The sequence below is a fragment of the Helianthus annuus genome, chromosome 6 (assembly GCF_002127325.2).
Source record: "Helianthus annuus cultivar XRQ/B chromosome 6, HanXRQr2.0-SUNRISE, whole genome shotgun sequence".
NCBI lineage: Eukaryota > Viridiplantae > Streptophyta > Magnoliopsida > Asterales > Asteraceae > Helianthus > Helianthus annuus.
In genome coordinates, this window is record NC_035438.2 from 34,633,469 (window position 1) to 34,651,746 (window position 18,278).

At 34.2% G+C, this 18,278-nt stretch overlaps 2 protein-coding genes across 4 annotated transcripts; both read right to left on the minus strand.

Annotated features, from left to right (window-relative positions):
* Nucleotides 1-2,285: 2,285 nt before the first annotated feature.
* LOC110865210 (probable protein S-acyltransferase 7) lies at nucleotides 2,286-7,767 on the minus strand. Of its 3 annotated transcripts, none has more exons than XM_035974504.1 (6): nucleotides 7,556-7,767; nucleotides 7,320-7,459; nucleotides 5,866-6,003; nucleotides 4,695-5,006; nucleotides 3,630-3,863; nucleotides 2,286-2,831 (listed from the first exon to the last, which is right to left on the minus strand). In XM_035974504.1, exons 2-6 carry the CDS (start codon nucleotides 7,419-7,421, stop codon nucleotides 2,439-2,441), a joined length of 1,179 nt encoding a protein of 392 aa, XP_035830397.1. In that variant the 5' UTR covers nucleotides 7,422-7,459; nucleotides 7,556-7,767; the 3' UTR covers nucleotides 2,286-2,438. The 3 variants fall into 3 exon arrangements, with proteins under 3 accessions (XP_035830397.1, XP_035830396.1, XP_021970126.1); XM_035974503.1 differs by having other exon boundaries at nucleotides 5,851-6,003; XM_022114434.2 differs by having other exon boundaries at nucleotides 5,821-6,003.
* Nucleotides 7,768-8,841: 1,074 nt separating this feature from the next.
* Nucleotides 8,842-10,760, minus strand: LOC110865209 (probable xyloglucan endotransglucosylase/hydrolase protein B). The gene is made up of 4 exons (XM_022114433.2): nucleotides 10,529-10,760; nucleotides 10,121-10,433; nucleotides 9,589-9,782; nucleotides 8,842-9,481 (listed from the first exon to the last, which is right to left on the minus strand). Exons 1-4 carry the CDS (start codon nucleotides 10,645-10,647, stop codon nucleotides 9,082-9,084), a joined length of 1,026 nt encoding a protein of 341 aa, XP_021970125.2. The 5' UTR covers nucleotides 10,648-10,760; the 3' UTR covers nucleotides 8,842-9,081.
* Nucleotides 10,761-18,278: the final 7,518 nt, after the last annotated feature.

The window sequence follows — 18,278 nt, forward strand, 5'->3', positions numbered from 1 at the left end:
GTGAATTCCTACGTAGACCAACGAGCCACGACGTCGCGCTATTGTATCAGGCTCATGAGGAGAGGCATCATCTACCTGGTATGTTGGGTAGTCTGGATTGTACACACTTCGTCTGGAGAATGTGCCCCACAGAATTGCGTGGACAATACATGAGAGGCGATCATCAATACCCGACGGTTATGTTAGAAGCGGTGGCGTCTCAAGATTTGTGGATTTGGCATGCTTTTTGTGGCCCTGCGTGTTCACAAAACGACATCAACGTGCTGCAACAATCTCCATTATTTCTTGCTCAACGAAACGGAACGGCGCCAAATTGTCCATTTCAAGTGAACAATCACTTATACAAACGCGGGTATTATCTTACTGATGGGATTTACCCTACCTGGTCCGTGTTTGTGAAGTCTTTTCCATATCCACACGACCCGAATGAAAAAAAGTTCAAGAGGCAACACGAGGCCGCAAGAAAAGATGTGGAACGGGCGTTTGGTGTGTTAAAGTCGAAGTGGGGAATACTAAATCGTCCAATGCGTTCGAAAACGGTGAGAAAGATAAGGTCCATCGTGTATACGTGCCTTATTTTACACAACATGATTATAAAAGACGACGGAAGGGCGATAGCACCGGTACATATTCAAGATCCTCCAGTCGAACCCGTCTTCGATGATACAGCCTATACGGAGCTCATTGACGAAGACACGCATTGGAGGCTAAAACACGATCTCGTTGAGCATCTCGGAAGTTTAGATTTGCCTCACCTTGAAGTTGATTCGGACGACGAGTAGTTTGTTTTTATATTTTCTAGTTTGAATGTATTTTTTTTTCTAGTTTGAATGTATTTTTTTTTTAATTTAATGAAATGTCTTTTATTTAATTTTTATTTTTATTAATATTTTTTTAATTTGTAAACATGCATAATTTTACAAAAAAAAAAAAAAAACCCAACTCCCTTAAGAGGGGAGTGCCGCCATCAAAATGGGGTGTTAGGGGAGTATTAGAGGGGACTTGACGTGGCAATAGCTGGTTGGTCGGGCGTAAGAGAGTGGACTCACCTATTAGGTGAGCACCCCTTACACCCTTAGGAAGTAATTTATTAATTAATGAGAAATACGCAGTTGACAAAATTAAGCATTAAATGCTACTAAAAACAAAAAAATAAGCTAATATAAAGAATTTGGATTTGGAGACGCCAAAATTAGAACTCACGCCTTCTTGTTGTTTAAGCAAGAGAGTAACCACTAGTACAAAAGCTCATTTATACAAAACTAAAAAAATTTGGGCCCTCGAAGGGTTTGGGCATTGGTCATCCTTCTTAATATAGAATAGTAATGTGTGGTTGGACACTTAAGACACTCATGGCTCATGCGCACGGCTTTGAAGGAGGTTTGTTTAACTATGAGTTATAAGATTTAATGGTTTGGAAACAACTTATATTCCTAACCGAACCTATTATCAAACTAGTCGTGTTTAAATGTCATAAAGAATTTAAATTAAAAGTTTAAATACATAAATGGTACACAATTTCAAATAAATGTGTGGATGTGGAACAAAGGGGTAGAACATTCAACCAGCATTTTCCGGACAAACGACCAATTCGAGAGCAGCTCCAAAGTAATCAACCGGGCCGTTGGTGTACACAATTTCTGGTCTGACCGGTTGGTTGGCTCGGTCATGAAAACATTGCTTACAAGTTGTTAGAACCCAACCAAGTAAATGAACCGGTAGGTTATAAGAACCAGAAAACAATGACCATAACAAGTACAAAGCACTTATGCATGTGCTATTCCTTTGTTTGGCAGTAGTAAGGTCTTTAAAGTTTAAAACAAGCCAACCGATTTAACCGGTGAAAATCGGAATTCTCAAGTCTACAACCGATCTATTTTTCGTCCATAGATGAGGGAGGGAGGGTCTTAAAGCATTTATTTATTTATTTATTCTTTCAAAGGAGAACCTGTAAATAGGTAGTAATCATTATATTATATTTACTGATGAATACATGTATGTATGAGTCAAGCACAAACCATAGATAATCATCCTTACACACACTTTAGGACATTTCAAAAGATAAGCAAGCAAGCATAGGTGACTGAGAATTCAAGGGTGGGTTAAGCACAAAGTTATGTAGAAGACAACATAAAAGCCTCTTCTTGATTTTTCAACCACCTCCATAGTCGGGTTTATCTCATACGCTACCATGCACATTGACACTTTTCGTTTAACTTCTTCAACCGCTTATAGTATGAGAGCCAAAAGTGTCACTGAATCCAGAGCCCCCCAACGCGCCCATATAAGAATGCTTTGCGTTATTTTCATTACCAAGTGTTGGGACACCAAAAAACCAGTCGCACAAACGACCTTATCATCGCATTTTACAGCACCCGATTAAATAAAATCAATAAAGAATATGACCCCACAACACCTATTCTACTTCTTTCCCCTTTCTATAGGTTGCATATTCCCGTGTTCCTCTTTTCCTTATCTCTCGTTGGATTTTCGTTTATAAACTTGGATGCCAATCTATGCAAATCGGGCGCAGCGGCCCATTTATTCGAACGGTCCACTGGATTCGATTCACATCTTTCAAGATCAAGCTCGGTTCCATCAGCAGAACTCTCTGTTTCATAGCTTCTTTTAGAGAAATTCATGCTAAACGCGTTCCCAAAATATCTTGAACTATTGTACTGGGAATACGCTTCAGGCTTTATAAATGCACGAAAATCATTCTGGGAACGAGGCGTTTTAGAGAAGAGGGCTTCTTTTAAATTCTGAGCACATCCTTTGTTGAAGGGATTCCTCCTCCTCTCGTATCGGGTTCTGAAATTTTCATAAGTAGTCTGCATAGTAATCACAGCTTTAGTGTGTGTTTCGATATGTTTTTTTTTTTTAAACTAGGATTTTCCCACTGCCCGTTGGCCGTTGCAGTGGGGAACTGTGTACGAACCAAACAGTATAGACCAATTTTTAAACAATTATATCATATATATACATCCAACTTGTTCTAATTAACAATTACCCATTTAAAACATCAATTTCAGATACCATAAAAAATACATTACACAAAAATTTTTGCTATTATTTTACTTAAACAAATACTTATATTATTTTAGTTATAGAACAATTATTGTTATCTTCAAAAAATGTGAGTGCGAATTTACAGGTTCGGTCCTTTACACCACTTTATATAAAACCAATATTTTTCATACCACTTTTCTAGAATTTCCTTTTTATTTATTTCATTTTATATTAAAATTCATTTTTAACCATTATTATTTTAATAAAAGAAACTAAGAAATAAAGGAAGTAAATAAAGAAAAGAACAAAATAGAAAAAAGGAAAGCAAAATAGGAGTGGACCCATTTCTTTTTATGACATTTCTACCCTTAGTCAATACACATACACATTGTATAATGGCAATGGTGTAATTAAATTGAAAATCAAAGGCTTCATGTGCTGTAGCACCAAGTTGTTCTTTAATAAATAATAATAATAATAATAATAATAATAATAATAATAACAATAATAACAATAATAATAATAATAATAATAATAATAATAATAATAATAATAATAATAATTTTAATGTTCGGATAAACAAATTGTAGTTATGATGATGTGAAGAATGTAAAGGGTACCTGGTTGGTGATGACCAAATAAAGATGAAATGCAGACAAGCCTCCGACAAACCATTGAACTGTAAACGTGTAGGTTATAAGAATCCCGCATACAGGGGACTTCACTATAGCTTCCAAGATACTTGAACCGTTTTCTTGCATAGTCATGATGATGTTTACCCAACAGATGGCGAAAACATAAAAGCACAGGAGTGCGGTTGAGGTTACAAACAGGAAAAAGGATCGGTAATTCCTCTGAAATTCACAAGTTGGTATAGTTAGACAGGCAACTTTCCAATTATAGTAACAACTAGTAAGTTTACCCGCAGCACGTTGCGGCAGCGTCGAAACGTAAAATAATTTGAATTTATACCGTCTAATGAAAACATATTATATTTGACCCGACTCGTTTCCGAACCAAATTTACGTCAAAACGTAAACCAACTGAACACATACATAAAAATAAGCACGAAAAAGGATTATATTTGACCTCACTCATTTCTGAAGTAAAAAATTACGTCGAAATGTAAACCAACATTTATACTAACATGTACATAAAAATAAGCATGTAAAGAAATAATGTTATTTAAGTTAAAGAATTGTAAACATGAAACTTTAGAAACCCAAGGGGTTAAAATAACATTTACAAAGTTATTAGAAAAGTGAGGGATGTAAATGTCAATAACTAAAGTTGAGGGGGTAAAATACAAAAAAAAGTCACAAACCAAAAAATAAATAAAGAAGAAAAAAACAAAACGTTACTATTTCTTTTGTTTCAAAAACTGTTATATATAATAAGAATATAAGAAGGAACATTGCATAACAGAAAATTGACCGTTTCTTTAAGCATATTTGGAAAGAAGAACTAAACGCCATGTTAACACACTAAAGGGGTGTTTGGATGTGCGTTTTGGAACTGAATATCTGGTTATTGTGATTCAATATTCGTTTTTCAGCGTTTGAATAAGGTGTTTGGAATTGGATGTAACAAAACACACATCAAAGCCCCCCCCCCCCCCCCCCCCCCTAAAGGAAATGGAAAAATCTTGACGAATTACACGACTAGTAAAGAACTTAAGAACATACCCTGCCGATGCATTGTCCAACCCATGGGCAATGATGGTCAAAGCGCTCAACACAGTTGTTGCATACGGAGCAATGTGAGCATCTTGGTGGGCGGTAGATCAAGCAAGTTTGACAAAACTTGACCCTAACCACCGTCCCGTTAACATTAACACTTTTTGAAGGTGCTAGAAATTTACCACTATGCCCTACACCCCAACCATTAGAGGACATGCTAGAAGATGCATCCCAGTCATCATCTTGTTCTTGAGTAGGTAGATTCCGGGGAATAATTCCGGGATCTCTTCCAGCAACAAGGAAGATAAGGACAAGAATCTGCAGTATTTAACGAAGATCAGTAAGTTTTAATAAACCTTGGGCAAACAATGAAGTTGGTTCATATGTATTTTCTATCAAAACATTTGGATCAGCTTTAACAGCCACTCTTGTAGAGGTGTACGAATCAGTTTTTTTACCAACCGAACTGGTTTTTCAAGTGGTAAACAAACCGTTTTTTTTTTTCAAACCAGTTCGGGTTTAAAACCAATTTCCCAAGGATCAAACCCCGAACCTGCTAAACTGGTTCAGTCCGGGTTATAAACCGGTTTGGGACAAAAAAACCGGTTTTGACGGTTTAAACAGTTTTTTTTTTATACAATCGCTTCGGTTTATAAACCAGTTTCAAAGATTGAGAATACGAACTGGTATCCAAACGGTCGGGCTGAGTCGGGTTGAAACCGGTGTTTTCTTTTCAAACCGGATCGGTTTTCGTTGTCGTTTTTTTCCAAGAGATTTTTTTTGTACAAGTCTACACTCTTGTATCTAGACTTGGAAATATGGGTGGGTCAGTAACGTGTCAAAACGGGTTTAGGGTGAAATGGGTCATTATTAGTACAGGTCAAAAATGGACTTTGACCCGTTTCACCCGTTCTTTTAGCTAAATTTATTTATATATACTTTTTGAGTTACCGCATCATCTTCACAAAGATGTGTGCTTTTTAGTTTCAGCGGTTATGAACAATGTAACCGAGTCATTTGCTTTGATATATTTGTTTATCACAAACCAAACATATATATATATATTATATATATATATATATATATATATATATATATATATATATAAAAGGAAGAATGGAAAAAAACTCACATATAAAGTGAGGACAGCAGGAATAACTACCAAAATAAGGCCTACATTGTTGGGGAAGTATTTCACAAGACTTTGAGAAACCAGAGAGCAAAACAAGATTACTGGAACCGCAATGAGGCAGATTGTAAGGTAAAGAGACCCTGAATCAGGTCCAAATATTAATCTGCCCCTTAAAGCAAAGATCTGCAACAAAACAACATATATATAAGATAAACAAAATAACCACAAACTGTATCCGATTATTTAGGATTTCGGGTCATTTTACATCTAATAGTCAGAATTTGCCAAACACACAATAATGATTATCTTGATCATCACAACTTCAAAACTACGAATCCGAAACACGATAACTTGCAACCCATTTTGACAGGCTGGTTATCTGATGTTGGTTATTCACATAGTTATCAAAGGCGCTAGGTGCATAGGTCTCACTTGGGGCCTAGGCGTAAAGCGCAAAAAAAAGCTAGGGCTTGAGAAAAAAAAGCACACTTACATGAAAAAAAATATATATTATGTATTAAAATAATACTATTCTTTAAATAAAATAAACAAAAACTATTATATAACATTTAATATCATCTAATTAGTACCAAAAGTTCTAAATTTTGAAGATTCATATGTAATTTCAAAACTTGAAAGTTCCAAACGGGATTAGAAATCTGGATGAAAGTTGCTTCATTCAATAATGTTGATTATATTGTGGAGCAGATCAATAATTATGCATTAAATAAAACAGAGTAAATCGCTATTTAGCGCGCCAGGAGAGCTAAAGCGAACGCCTAGGAACTAGAAGCACAATTAATGGGCCTCGCCTGGAAAATGCGCCTAGTCGCAGCGCATTAAACGGGGGTTTTTGATAACTATGATTATTCCATATCACATAATCACTTTCAAAATACGCCCCGTTTGCGGTGTGTGCATATAATGTATATATGTGTGGGCCCTTTGGGGACAAAAGTGAAATTGCACTAATTTTAACGTTATTTTACTAATTTCGTGAAAATAATGTTAAAAGGTGGTGGCCGGTTAATCATGCATCATGTGGTGGCGTTGATAGCTGAAAGACAAGGAGATACATGCACTAATCGGCCTTTGTCCCGATTGCTAAGTGTTATGTGTCTTATGTCCAAGGCTTGATGCAAAACTACTATCGAGCCAGGGGTCTCACTGGAAGCAGCCTCTCTATTCCTACGGGGTAGAGGTAAGGCTGTCTACATTTACCCTCCTCAGACCCTACCTTAACTTTGCTATCGGAGGGACTTACTGAGTATGATGATGATGATCACTTTCAAAATGCAATGTCAAATTTGTACATCCTATATCATGAATCTAACCAAACAAGCATGCATCATTTAAATAAATTCCCACCAAATTATATATGAAAAGTGGAAAAAATAATAGTCATACATTGATATCCAGATTATGATTTTAAAACCTTTTTGATTCATTTCATTTGCATGTGAATAAATTAATAAATAAAAATGGAAGAATAGTCATACATTATTTCCTTTCCAGACTTGATAGAGACGGAGTGAAGGGGATTCATGATTGCTGATTTGCCTGTTTGATAATCCATGAGGAGGAAGACTGTTTCTTTTCATGGCCTTGCAATGTTTCCTGTAAAAAGGCCCCAAATATCCTGCAAAAAACAAACATTAAAATACAAATCAAATCAAGATTCTTGATTATTTAATGCATAGGGAACAGGATGATGAAAAGATGATAAAAATGAGACCTTTTCTTTTGTGAAGAAAGGGAAATGGGGCCAAGGAAACAGAGCAACCCAAGATTGTTGTTAGAAATCAGGCAGATTGAAAAGTGAATGTTGAAAAAGGGATTTATTTCATTTGGTAGCCCCCTTCTCCCCCCTCCACCCCTGCAATGTTTGTATGTATGTATATATGCTCTCTCAGTTTCTCTCGTGTATCATGGATCCTCCCCTTTTATGTTTTATGTATGTTTGTTTATGACAACAATCCCTTTTAGTTGATACCCATTTCACTTTCTTTTTTTGTTTAAGGAGGACCCAAATTACATGTTTTGACAATGTTGTTAAAACCGGATCGAAATACATGTCGGATTGGGAATTGATTCGGTTGGCACCGATACTGGTTGGACCGGATTTTTTATACGAGTGGGCGGTTGAAGCGGTTTAAAGAAAATTTGTTATTCCATTTTTCAAGTTAGGCTAAGTGATATGGCTTAACGTCCATTGTGACATTAGCTCAAAAGGGTGTGAAACACCGCCCCGGGGGCGTTAGTATGGCGTAAAGGGCTCAGGCGTGAGTGTGGCCACACGTTGATCTCGTATGTGTGAATATGTGTGTGGAATTAATGCAATAGCCAATCAAAACACCTCAAGTGGCATGGGGCGTTAATGCATAACACGTGGTGTTATAAGATTTGAACTTGTGTATCTTTTATACACATATGAAGGTGTTCGCAACTAATCTAGAGAGATATTGTGTTGTAATTATAAGTAGCTAAACTGAATCGGTTGTGTTAGCTGGGTCAGTTAGACAGACAAAAATGGTTTGGTTTGGCTCTTTAAACGGTGTTTTTAGGAAAAAAAAATGTTAAACTGTTGACTTGTATTGAAAATATAAAAATGTTATATTTATATGCATAACAATATGGCCGGTTCTATTTATATAGTTGGTTCAAAGGCCCAAAGGGGATTCGAAATTTACAAATCTTAAACCGAGCAAACATACATGTTTGCTTGGTATAAAAGGTTCGCTCAATTACACGAGTTATAAATATAAAAAAGCTCGCGAGAAAAAAAGAAAATGTTCTTCTTACATTTAAAAGGGTTACAAAAATATGAAGCGAACAACACAAAAATATGAAGTGAACAACACACTAGTAGGACTATCCAACATAATGATGCATAATAAGATCTTCAAAAACACAATCTTATTACAAAAAGGAAGACAAGGACATAACATGCATATGCAAAATAGTTCAACTGTTTTTATTTGTCTAATTGTCTTGCACACGATTCCCTTAAACTGAGCAATCTTTATCATTAATTTTCAAGCTCCTTATCATGATTACTTGACTCGCATATAACAAGATAACACAAATCAAATTCACCACACAATATTAAAATGTATTGAAAAAGATATTAGAAAGAATACAACCACACCATAGAATACATACATCATCAAATCCCATCCTCACTTTATAAATGCATATATTATAATAATAAATAGAGGGAAGATGCAGATTATATATAAAACCCAACCACCCAATATGCAATCAAACATCACGGTCTCTCTTGCATTCAGGAGCCATGACCGGAAGCCGCTTCCGGTCAGTGCAGTAGTTGTAAATGGTGTACTTTTGGCGTACCCATTGAAGACGACGCCATTGGTAAGCATCAAGATCTTGAAACTCCTTCTGGTCCCACCACCTTTTGCCTTGTGTTGCACAAAACTGTGTGTTTACTGACGACTCACAACCGTCCACGTGGAAACCTTTGTATGCAGCCACAAATGGTGCCTTTGACCAATCAGTCTTCTCCAACCCACCTCTTGTTGCCCAATCATCTGCATTCCATAAACTTGAGTAGATCTTCATCGGTTGGTTGAATGGGAATCTCACTCCCAAATCTTTGCTGTTTTTGAACACTCTTATTGGCACATCATCCACAAAAAACCTGCATAACTTCATTTTAGTTTATCCAGCGTCCAGTAAATCTCACAAATAGCAAAACTATCATTAATTATCCGTTAACTTTTTTTTTTTTTTTAATTTTTAACTTACACTATTTGGTACATGTTCCAGAGGACGGAGTAGGAATGGAAAGCTGCCGTGGGGTCAAACCATAGATAGATTCGTTGCTCCCGGTCACCCTTGCCGCCGGTGAATACATTTGTTTGTAAAATGTACGGCTGCCCCGTCCGGTTTCCGAGGAACTCGAAGTCGATCTCGTCGTGCTCGTTGTTTTGGGAGGATAGCTGTCATTTTGATAAAAAAAACAACACTTAAAAAGAGGAAATTACCAAAATGGCTATGTTAAACTTCGAGTTTAACAAAATAGTCTCGACTTTTAAAAAATTTTAATCAACCACAAGTATTTCTTGCCCAAAAAATTATAATATTGGCGTAACAGATTTCCATCTAGTCGAAAGATCGATGTAAATGGAAATCTGTCACACCAACGTGAAGATTCTGATTGGCTGAAAAAAGTTAATAATAATATTTTTTGTAAAAGAAAAAAAGCGTAAGACTATTTTGTCAAACTTATCATTTAAAAGAGGACGAGACGGGGAGTGGTTAGGTTAAGTGAAGATACATAAAAGGCGGTGACGGTGCCGGCAGAGTCACCAGGGACCATTTTAATCTGCATACTAAAATGTCCAAAAAGGTAAGAGCCCTTGGACTGGAAACCAGTTCCAGTGTATTTATCTAGCACCAGCTGGATCTCTGAACCACCATTGAAGTATTTGATATGGTCAAATGCCCATGTCGGCACATAGTTCCGACCGAATGGCACAGCTACCGGCCTTCTCGGAGCCATTCCAAGGACCAAATCCCCCATTGCTAACACCACAACAACACACATCCACCACACCACATGATCATGTCCTCCCATTCTTCTTGCTTTACTGATGATCAGAAACTTCAACCTTGTAAGCAAAGAGTACATACAAGTGTATATATATAATATATATTAATATTAAGGAGGATTAAAGAAAGGTACCTTTTCAGTGATGGTATCCAGCTACCAGGAAGGGTGTGGATAAATGGAGACTGAGGGTGTTTATATATATATATATTATTATTATTAGAGATGGTATTGTATTGTAGCAGACAGGACATCAATAATTAAACATACAGGAGGCTACAGGTTAAATCCAGCTATGTGGATCAGAAATCCTATTTATGGGATTATCTGTTTCTTCATATGCATATATACACACTCATACTTGGTTGATATGAATATTGATATGTGTACAACACACATGTTTTTGCTTCTTTTATGTGTATGATAATACAGTATTCCTTTAATACATAATCAATTTTAAGTATGGACTGATAAAACAGTATTCTTTTAATACATAATCAATTTTAAGTATGGACAAGTAAAAGAAACGTATAAGTTTTTGTACGTAGATTATTAAAGACCCGTTATATGTATACGTGTTTATACGATTGTTGTAGTTGTTTACTTAAGTTTTGTATCTAATCATTGCTTTAATATTATAATATTACTAAGATAATTATTGTCAAATTACCACGCATGTAAATTACATGCTTGCATTATAGCTTTATTCCATTGACATGAAGGGAAAGACCAACTTTATGGGCCATTTTACACATGATTTTGTAAAGCTTATTATTGATTTAATATTTTATATAATACATATAACAAACAGATTGTGGAAAAAAGTTTAAAGTATTCAATATGCAATTATTAAAAGTGGATTATCTTTTTATATGGGATTAGCTGTTTCTTGATATGCATCTACACATGAATAACATACAAACTCAATATAATAAAACTGACACTTTTAATGCAAAATCTATTTAAAGTACACACTTAAAGAAGCGGGTAACCTTTTGTACATAACACACAAAAGATACTCAAATACAGTGAAAGAATGAAAGAAAGACGGATGAAAAGCGTTTTATGTATCGAAATTAAAGCGATACATAATATAAAATGTTTATATGATTGTTGTCTTAGCTCTATACTTGAAACTAGTTTTAGATTCAATTTTCCCTCTTGTAACATAATATTACCAAGATAACTTTTGCGAAATACCACCCATATATGTTAAGCTTTACTCCATCCGTCATTAGGGGAAAGACCAACTTTTTGGCCATTTTACCCATGATTTTGTAAAGCTTATTATTGATTGAATCTTTTATAATAATATATATTATAATATGTGGGAAAAGTTTAAAGTATTCAATATGCAATTATTTAATGTGGAGAAAAATGTTTTTTATTTAAGAAAAGACAGAGGAAAGACAGTAGGTAGTTTGTTTGGAAACAAATTTGACTTATGAGTCAAAAACTCTGACTTTATAACTAGGATGTGTTTAAAAAAAACCAGGATGTGTTTTAATATTAGTTTTTATAAAAAAAAATATTTGAGTTAATTAAACTAATATAATTTCTTCGACTTTATTTAATTTTAAACCATTTTAAATAATATACTTTCACAATATATTATTATTATTATTATTATTATTATTATTATTATTATTATTATTATTATTATTATTATTATTTTCAACAACTACAAACTACAATGTCGGCTGTCGGCGGGAATAGGTTTCGACCTTCGGCAAAGGTATAGTGCTAGGCAGCTGCCTGACACTCCCCTATTGGCCTAACAAATTTACGATTTTATCCCGCTCTTTAAAATTACGATTTTGCCATGAGTTCAAAATTATGTTTTTGCCCTCACTTAAAAATAAATTTACGCTTTCGCTCCCAGGTAAATATTTCAATTTTGCCCCCGGTTAAAAATTACGATTTTGCCCCGTTTCAATTTACAGTTTTGTCATTAGTTTTTTCCCTTAAAATTACGATTTTCCCATCAGTTCAAAATTATCTTTTTACCCCCACTTAAAAATAAATTTACGCTTTTGCTCCCAACTAAAAATTCCAACTTTGCCCTCAGTTTAAAATTACGATTTTGCCCCGTATAATTTTATAATTTTGCCATTAGTTTTTTTTTCTCACAACCAAGTTACGATTTTGCCCTCAACTTAAATTTACATTTTCCCCATCGTTTATGTTTGTTTTCCTGGTGACATTACAAGTTTGCCCCCAGAGTAAAATTACAGTCGTGCCGGTAGCTTCCTGGCACTCCCCCGTTGGTCCATTTAGTTTACGATTTATGCCCGAATTAAAATTATGATTTGGCCATCAGTTAAAAATTACGTTTTTTCCCATCGTTTTAGTTTTTTTAGCAAAACTATAAAGGTTTTTTGTTTTGTTTGGTTTACTCGATTTATTTTTTTCCCGTGTCAAGGGGCTGCCTAACACTAGCTCATTAGTCCTGAAAAAATACAGTTTTGTCCTGAGCCCAAAAATACGGTCTTATCATCGTTTTTGTTTTTTTTTCCTAGCAAAATTATAGTAGTCTTTTTTTAATTGAATGAGAATTATTCGGCCATCGCCCCGCAATGTGGGCGGGGCATCAACTTGTTATATAAACAATTGCAAAGCTTATAAACAGTGTTGTTGAGAATTATTTATTTATTTTATTTTTTTTGTCTTTTGTTTTTTATATACAACTAGTTTTTTTTATATCGCGTTGAAGCGAAACCGAGTAAATGATAATGTAAAACAAACGTGATTTGAAAATAAAGCATGTTGTTTAGAAAGTCAAACCATTAGAACGATTTAGTTTATCATCGTACCTTTTTTTTAAACGTGAACTTCATTAAAACCACCGAACCCGTATGATACCAAATAAATACTTTATTTTGAGTACAACTTCGTTTTTAACAAAACTTATAACGGAATGTCAGTGAAAGAAATCAAGTACAAGTACGTACTTAAGTTTTTAGAAAAAAAGTTATAAACGTAAATTATTAAAAAAGTATCAAATTAATGGATAAATTAATATATGTTCAAAAAAAGAAAAAAACAATTATTAAAAAAAGATAAAGGAAATATATGTTTAAAAAAAATATATGTTATTAAAAGTAAATATAGTATAAACTATTATAATATATTAAATAATAAAATAATAAAAAAACTATATATTATTATAAAAATAAAATTACTACTCATCAGCCCTCGTTAATAATATATATATATATATATATATATATATATAATTGCTTTATTACACTCATAATATTAACTAAGATTTTGCCCGTCGCGCGTTGCGACGGCGCGCGGCGAGTGGAAACATATAGTAAGACAAAACACGATTCGTAAAGCGCAGTGCGTAAAAGACAATTATAAAAAAAGTGTAAATCACAAAGGTAGACACAAACTGTACAAAACAATGCCAAAGACATTTCGGAAAACACAATACATTGGCATTTGCAAAAGTAGGAGTTGTAGTCTAGGGGTTACAATTGCAAATTTTTTAAAGTTTGGCGGGTGTAAAAATGGAGTAATAGTGCAAGGGATAAAAAAGCAAAGTCTAAAAAAGACAAAGTGTAAAAGTATAGGGGTGGTAGTGGAAATGTGTAAAAGATGAGGGGGTGTTGGTGGAAATGTAAAAGAAGAGGGTTGGTGGCGTAACTGTGTAAGAGCTAAGGGGGTGATGGTGGAAAACCAAAGTAGAGGGTTGGTGCTGGCAAAGTTTGAAAGATGGGGTTGTGGTTTTGGAAATCCAAAGTAGAAGGTTTAGGGACTAAATTTGTCATTTTATGAAACTTTGAATATAGCAAAGTCAAGGGGCTAAAATTGCAACATCGTGAAAGTACGGGGGCAGGGAAACCCGCGCGCGTTGCGCAAGTACATTGCAAACATCGAATAGATTAGTCGAAGTGTTATGTAATGCATTAAACATATGAAAACGCGCATTTTGACGTATCCAATTTAACTCAATAGCATTGTAGCTGGATAAAAATGTAAAGTATATTGTATTTATATGTGACCCGTCTCATACATAGGAAACGTACAAAAAAGCATAAAATGTGTATCAAGGGAAAACTAACACGTGTAAGTAGGGTCGAAACGTAGAATTGGAAACGTAGATATAACAATAATATATATATATATATATATATACATACATATATATATATATATATTTGACCTGACTTGTTCCCTAAAAAAGTTTACATCGAAACGTATACCAACTCGAATTTATACGGACACATAAATTTTAATATTCATAATACAACACGCGAGCGATGCGTCGTAGGCACGTTGCAAACATATTAGTCCAAGCGCTATGTCATGCGCAAACCATATGAAAGTGCATGTCTTGACGTATTCAGTTCAACTCAATGTATGGTTGAATCCAAACATTTAGTTTTTTTTTAAAAAGAAATTAGCGAACGAAAAAAATTAAAGAAAGCAATAAGCTAAAAATGTATAGATATGCGGTACAACGATAAAGTTGAAACATTAAAAACTTTTGAGATTAAACCTCAATGGTCTAATATTGCAATGTAATTGAAGTTTAACTTGGAAAGGAAATAGACTCAAAACACAATTTAACAAAACTAAAAGCAAAGGGCAAAAATGTATTTTACTCAAAGTATGGGTGCAAAATTAAAGTTTAACTTGGAAAGGAAAGAGACTAAAAACGCAATTTAACAAAACTAAAAGCAAGGGGTCAAAATGTATTTTACTCAAAATATGAGTGAAAAGAGTAAATGTCGAAATGGACTCAAATGCAATTTAACAAAACTAAAAGCAAGGGGCCTAAATGTATTTTACTCAAAGTATTGTGTGAAAAAAGAAAATGGCACATGCATGTTGGTGGCCTATGCCACGCGTGAAAAGAGGAAATGTCGAAATGGACTCAAAACGCAATTTAACAAAACTAAAAGCAAGGGGCCTAAATGTATTTTATGAAAAAAGGAAATGACACATGCATGTCGATGGCCTATGCCACCGACTTTGTGCTTTAAGTAAGTTTTGAATGACATACTATTTTAATTAAAATGTATATTATTTTACAGAGCCAAAAAAAAAAATAAACTTGAATCACGAATTTTATTGTATAAGTAAAATATACAATCATTTTGGAAAAATCTCAGTGCAGTAAAAATCGGGACTAGTTAATGTAGAATAAAAGAAGTTTGCTGTTCAAAAAAAATTTCACTAATAAACATATGTGACTTGCATAATTAAACAACAAGAAAAAGTTGTACGACACCGTTGTTGTTTGTACGACACCCGTGATCAGGGATGAGCAAATGATATCGTGTAGCAGTACCGAATTTCCCGAACTAAAAAATTTTCAAATTCAATCCGGTAAGCCCTCGGTAATAATATATATATATATATATATATAAATAATTGCTTCATTGCACTCATAATAATAATATTAATGACATACTATTTTAATTAAAAATGTATATTATTTTACAGAGCCAAATAAAATTTGAATCACAAATTTTACTGTATAAGTAAAATATACAATCATTTTGGAAAAGTCTCAGTGCAATAAAAATCGGGACTAGTTGACGTAGAATAAAAGAAGTTTGCCGTTCAAAAAAAATTTCACTAATAAACATATGTGACTTGCATAATTAAACAACAAGAAAAAGTTGTATGTCATCGTTGTTCTTTGTACGGCATCCGTGATCAGGGATGAGCAAATGGTATCGTGTAGCATACCGAATTTCCCGAACTAAAAGATTTTCAAATTCAATCTGGTACCGACTTTTGGCGTTTTCTGTATCAGGCATATGCCGATTTTTACCTCCATGTACCGATAATGAACCAGACCGTACCTGTATTTTCGATACCAGTATTGGTTGACACCAAGCTTATCCAACTGAGAAAGTACAGAAAATAATAATAATAATTATTACTATAATAATATATTATTATGACTAGTAATTGTACCCACTGCGTGTTGCGGCAGCGTCAAAACATACAATAACTCGAATTTATTCCGCCGAATAAAAACATATTATATTTGACCTGACTTGTTTCCGAATAAAATTTACGTCAAAACTTAGATCAACTGAAAAGTACATAAAAATAGGCATGAAAACGTATTATATTTGACCTTAGTCGTTTTCAAAAAAAAAAAATGATATTGAAACATAAACCAACTTGAATTTATACCTACACGTACTTAAAAATAAGCACATAAGAACATAGTTTTTTTTTTCTTTAACTTAAAGAATGAAAGTATAGGGAATAAACTTTAAACTTTAAAAACTCAAAATAGTTAAATGACATTTTACAAAATTTTTAAAAATTAAAAGAGGTGTAAATATCTATATTGAAAGTTGAGAGAAAATTAAAAAGTGTGAATACTAATTCACACCTTTTAATATATGTTAGTTTTATTAATATTGAGATAACAATTTTTCGTTGAGTATATGAGACTTACAAATTGCTAATAGAAAAATAAAAAGAACAAATCAGGGATTGAACACCTGATGTCTAGTTTATTATTAATACGCTCAACCAATATAGGAGACTCCTATTTTGTTTGCTTTTCGCCAAAGTTTAACATATAAGAAAGAAGAGGTGGGTGTGAGTAGAAAGCCATCGACCTTTAGTTTTAACATATACCAGTACATGGAAAACATAATGGGTATAAAGGAAAAGCTGACACATGTAATTATGACGTGATGTCGTAGGTACATGCAAATTTAATCCCAAAAACAACTATAGATAGTGGTAAGAGGGTATCGAACTCAGGGAGTATGTGGAAAATATGTCGATTATATAGCTTTGCGATTAAACTACAAATAACCTAACTTGCAGAAAATAAAGATCAATGATTTAGATTGTTGTTTTAGAAAACTAAATTAATAACTAAGTGCAAATCAAAATTGGTTGTTTAACAGATTAGGAAAACAATAACCATCTTAGGATTCAGTTTCTTTAAACAATTGTGTGTAATTCCAACTAGAAAGAGTTACATAGACATAACTCGTGTATAGATAATTGAAGTGATAAAAGGGAACAAAGTACTCGGATTGTATAAACGCGAGGTTGTTTCCCGATGACTAATTAATCAATAACCAACCCTAACCCTTCCCGTGATATCTCGATTGCCAACGGCACTAAGAACGTACGATTGAGACTAGAAATTGCAATATCAATTAACACGCTACAAACAATTATGCATACACCATGATAAACAAGCAAACACAAGTTATCATTCTAGAAATTAAGAAATAAACACACAAAAGTTCAAGAGAAACCTGCACCTAAGATGATCACCGAAAGTTTAAGCCACACATAGCTTGGTGAATCATCATAACAAGCAATTCAATGTTCATACAAATCGAAAACACAAACCGAATGTTAGAAATTGTCTAGAACCAAGCCAAGATAGCCAAAATCGCCCCCAATGTGTTCCACAAATGTCCAATGATGAGAATAGGTGAAAAGACACCCATAAACCGACTTAATGATGGCAGTTACACAATTGATCGCAGACTCCACCGTAACTTACGGCTCCACCGTAAGTTACGGTGGACTTGAAATTGTTACGGTGCATATTCTCTGGTTTACGGTGAGAACCAGACCACTTTCAGGTCCACCGTAACTTACGGTGGGACCGTAATTTACGGTGACAACCTGAATTTTGTGCTTTGTTTCATCCTTTTCTCCGCACTCGACCCGTTCAACTTTAAACCTTCCAAAGCTGCACTTTTCCTTAATTTAAGCCGCCAAACCGTACCTGAGACATAAACAACAGTAGTTATCTAATTCAAGATAATTACACACTTAAATGAGGGATAAACTTGTCTTTTAACATCATAAAGGGTTGTCCAATGGACCACCCGTCACATCCCCACACTTAACCGTTGCTTGTCTCAAGCAACTT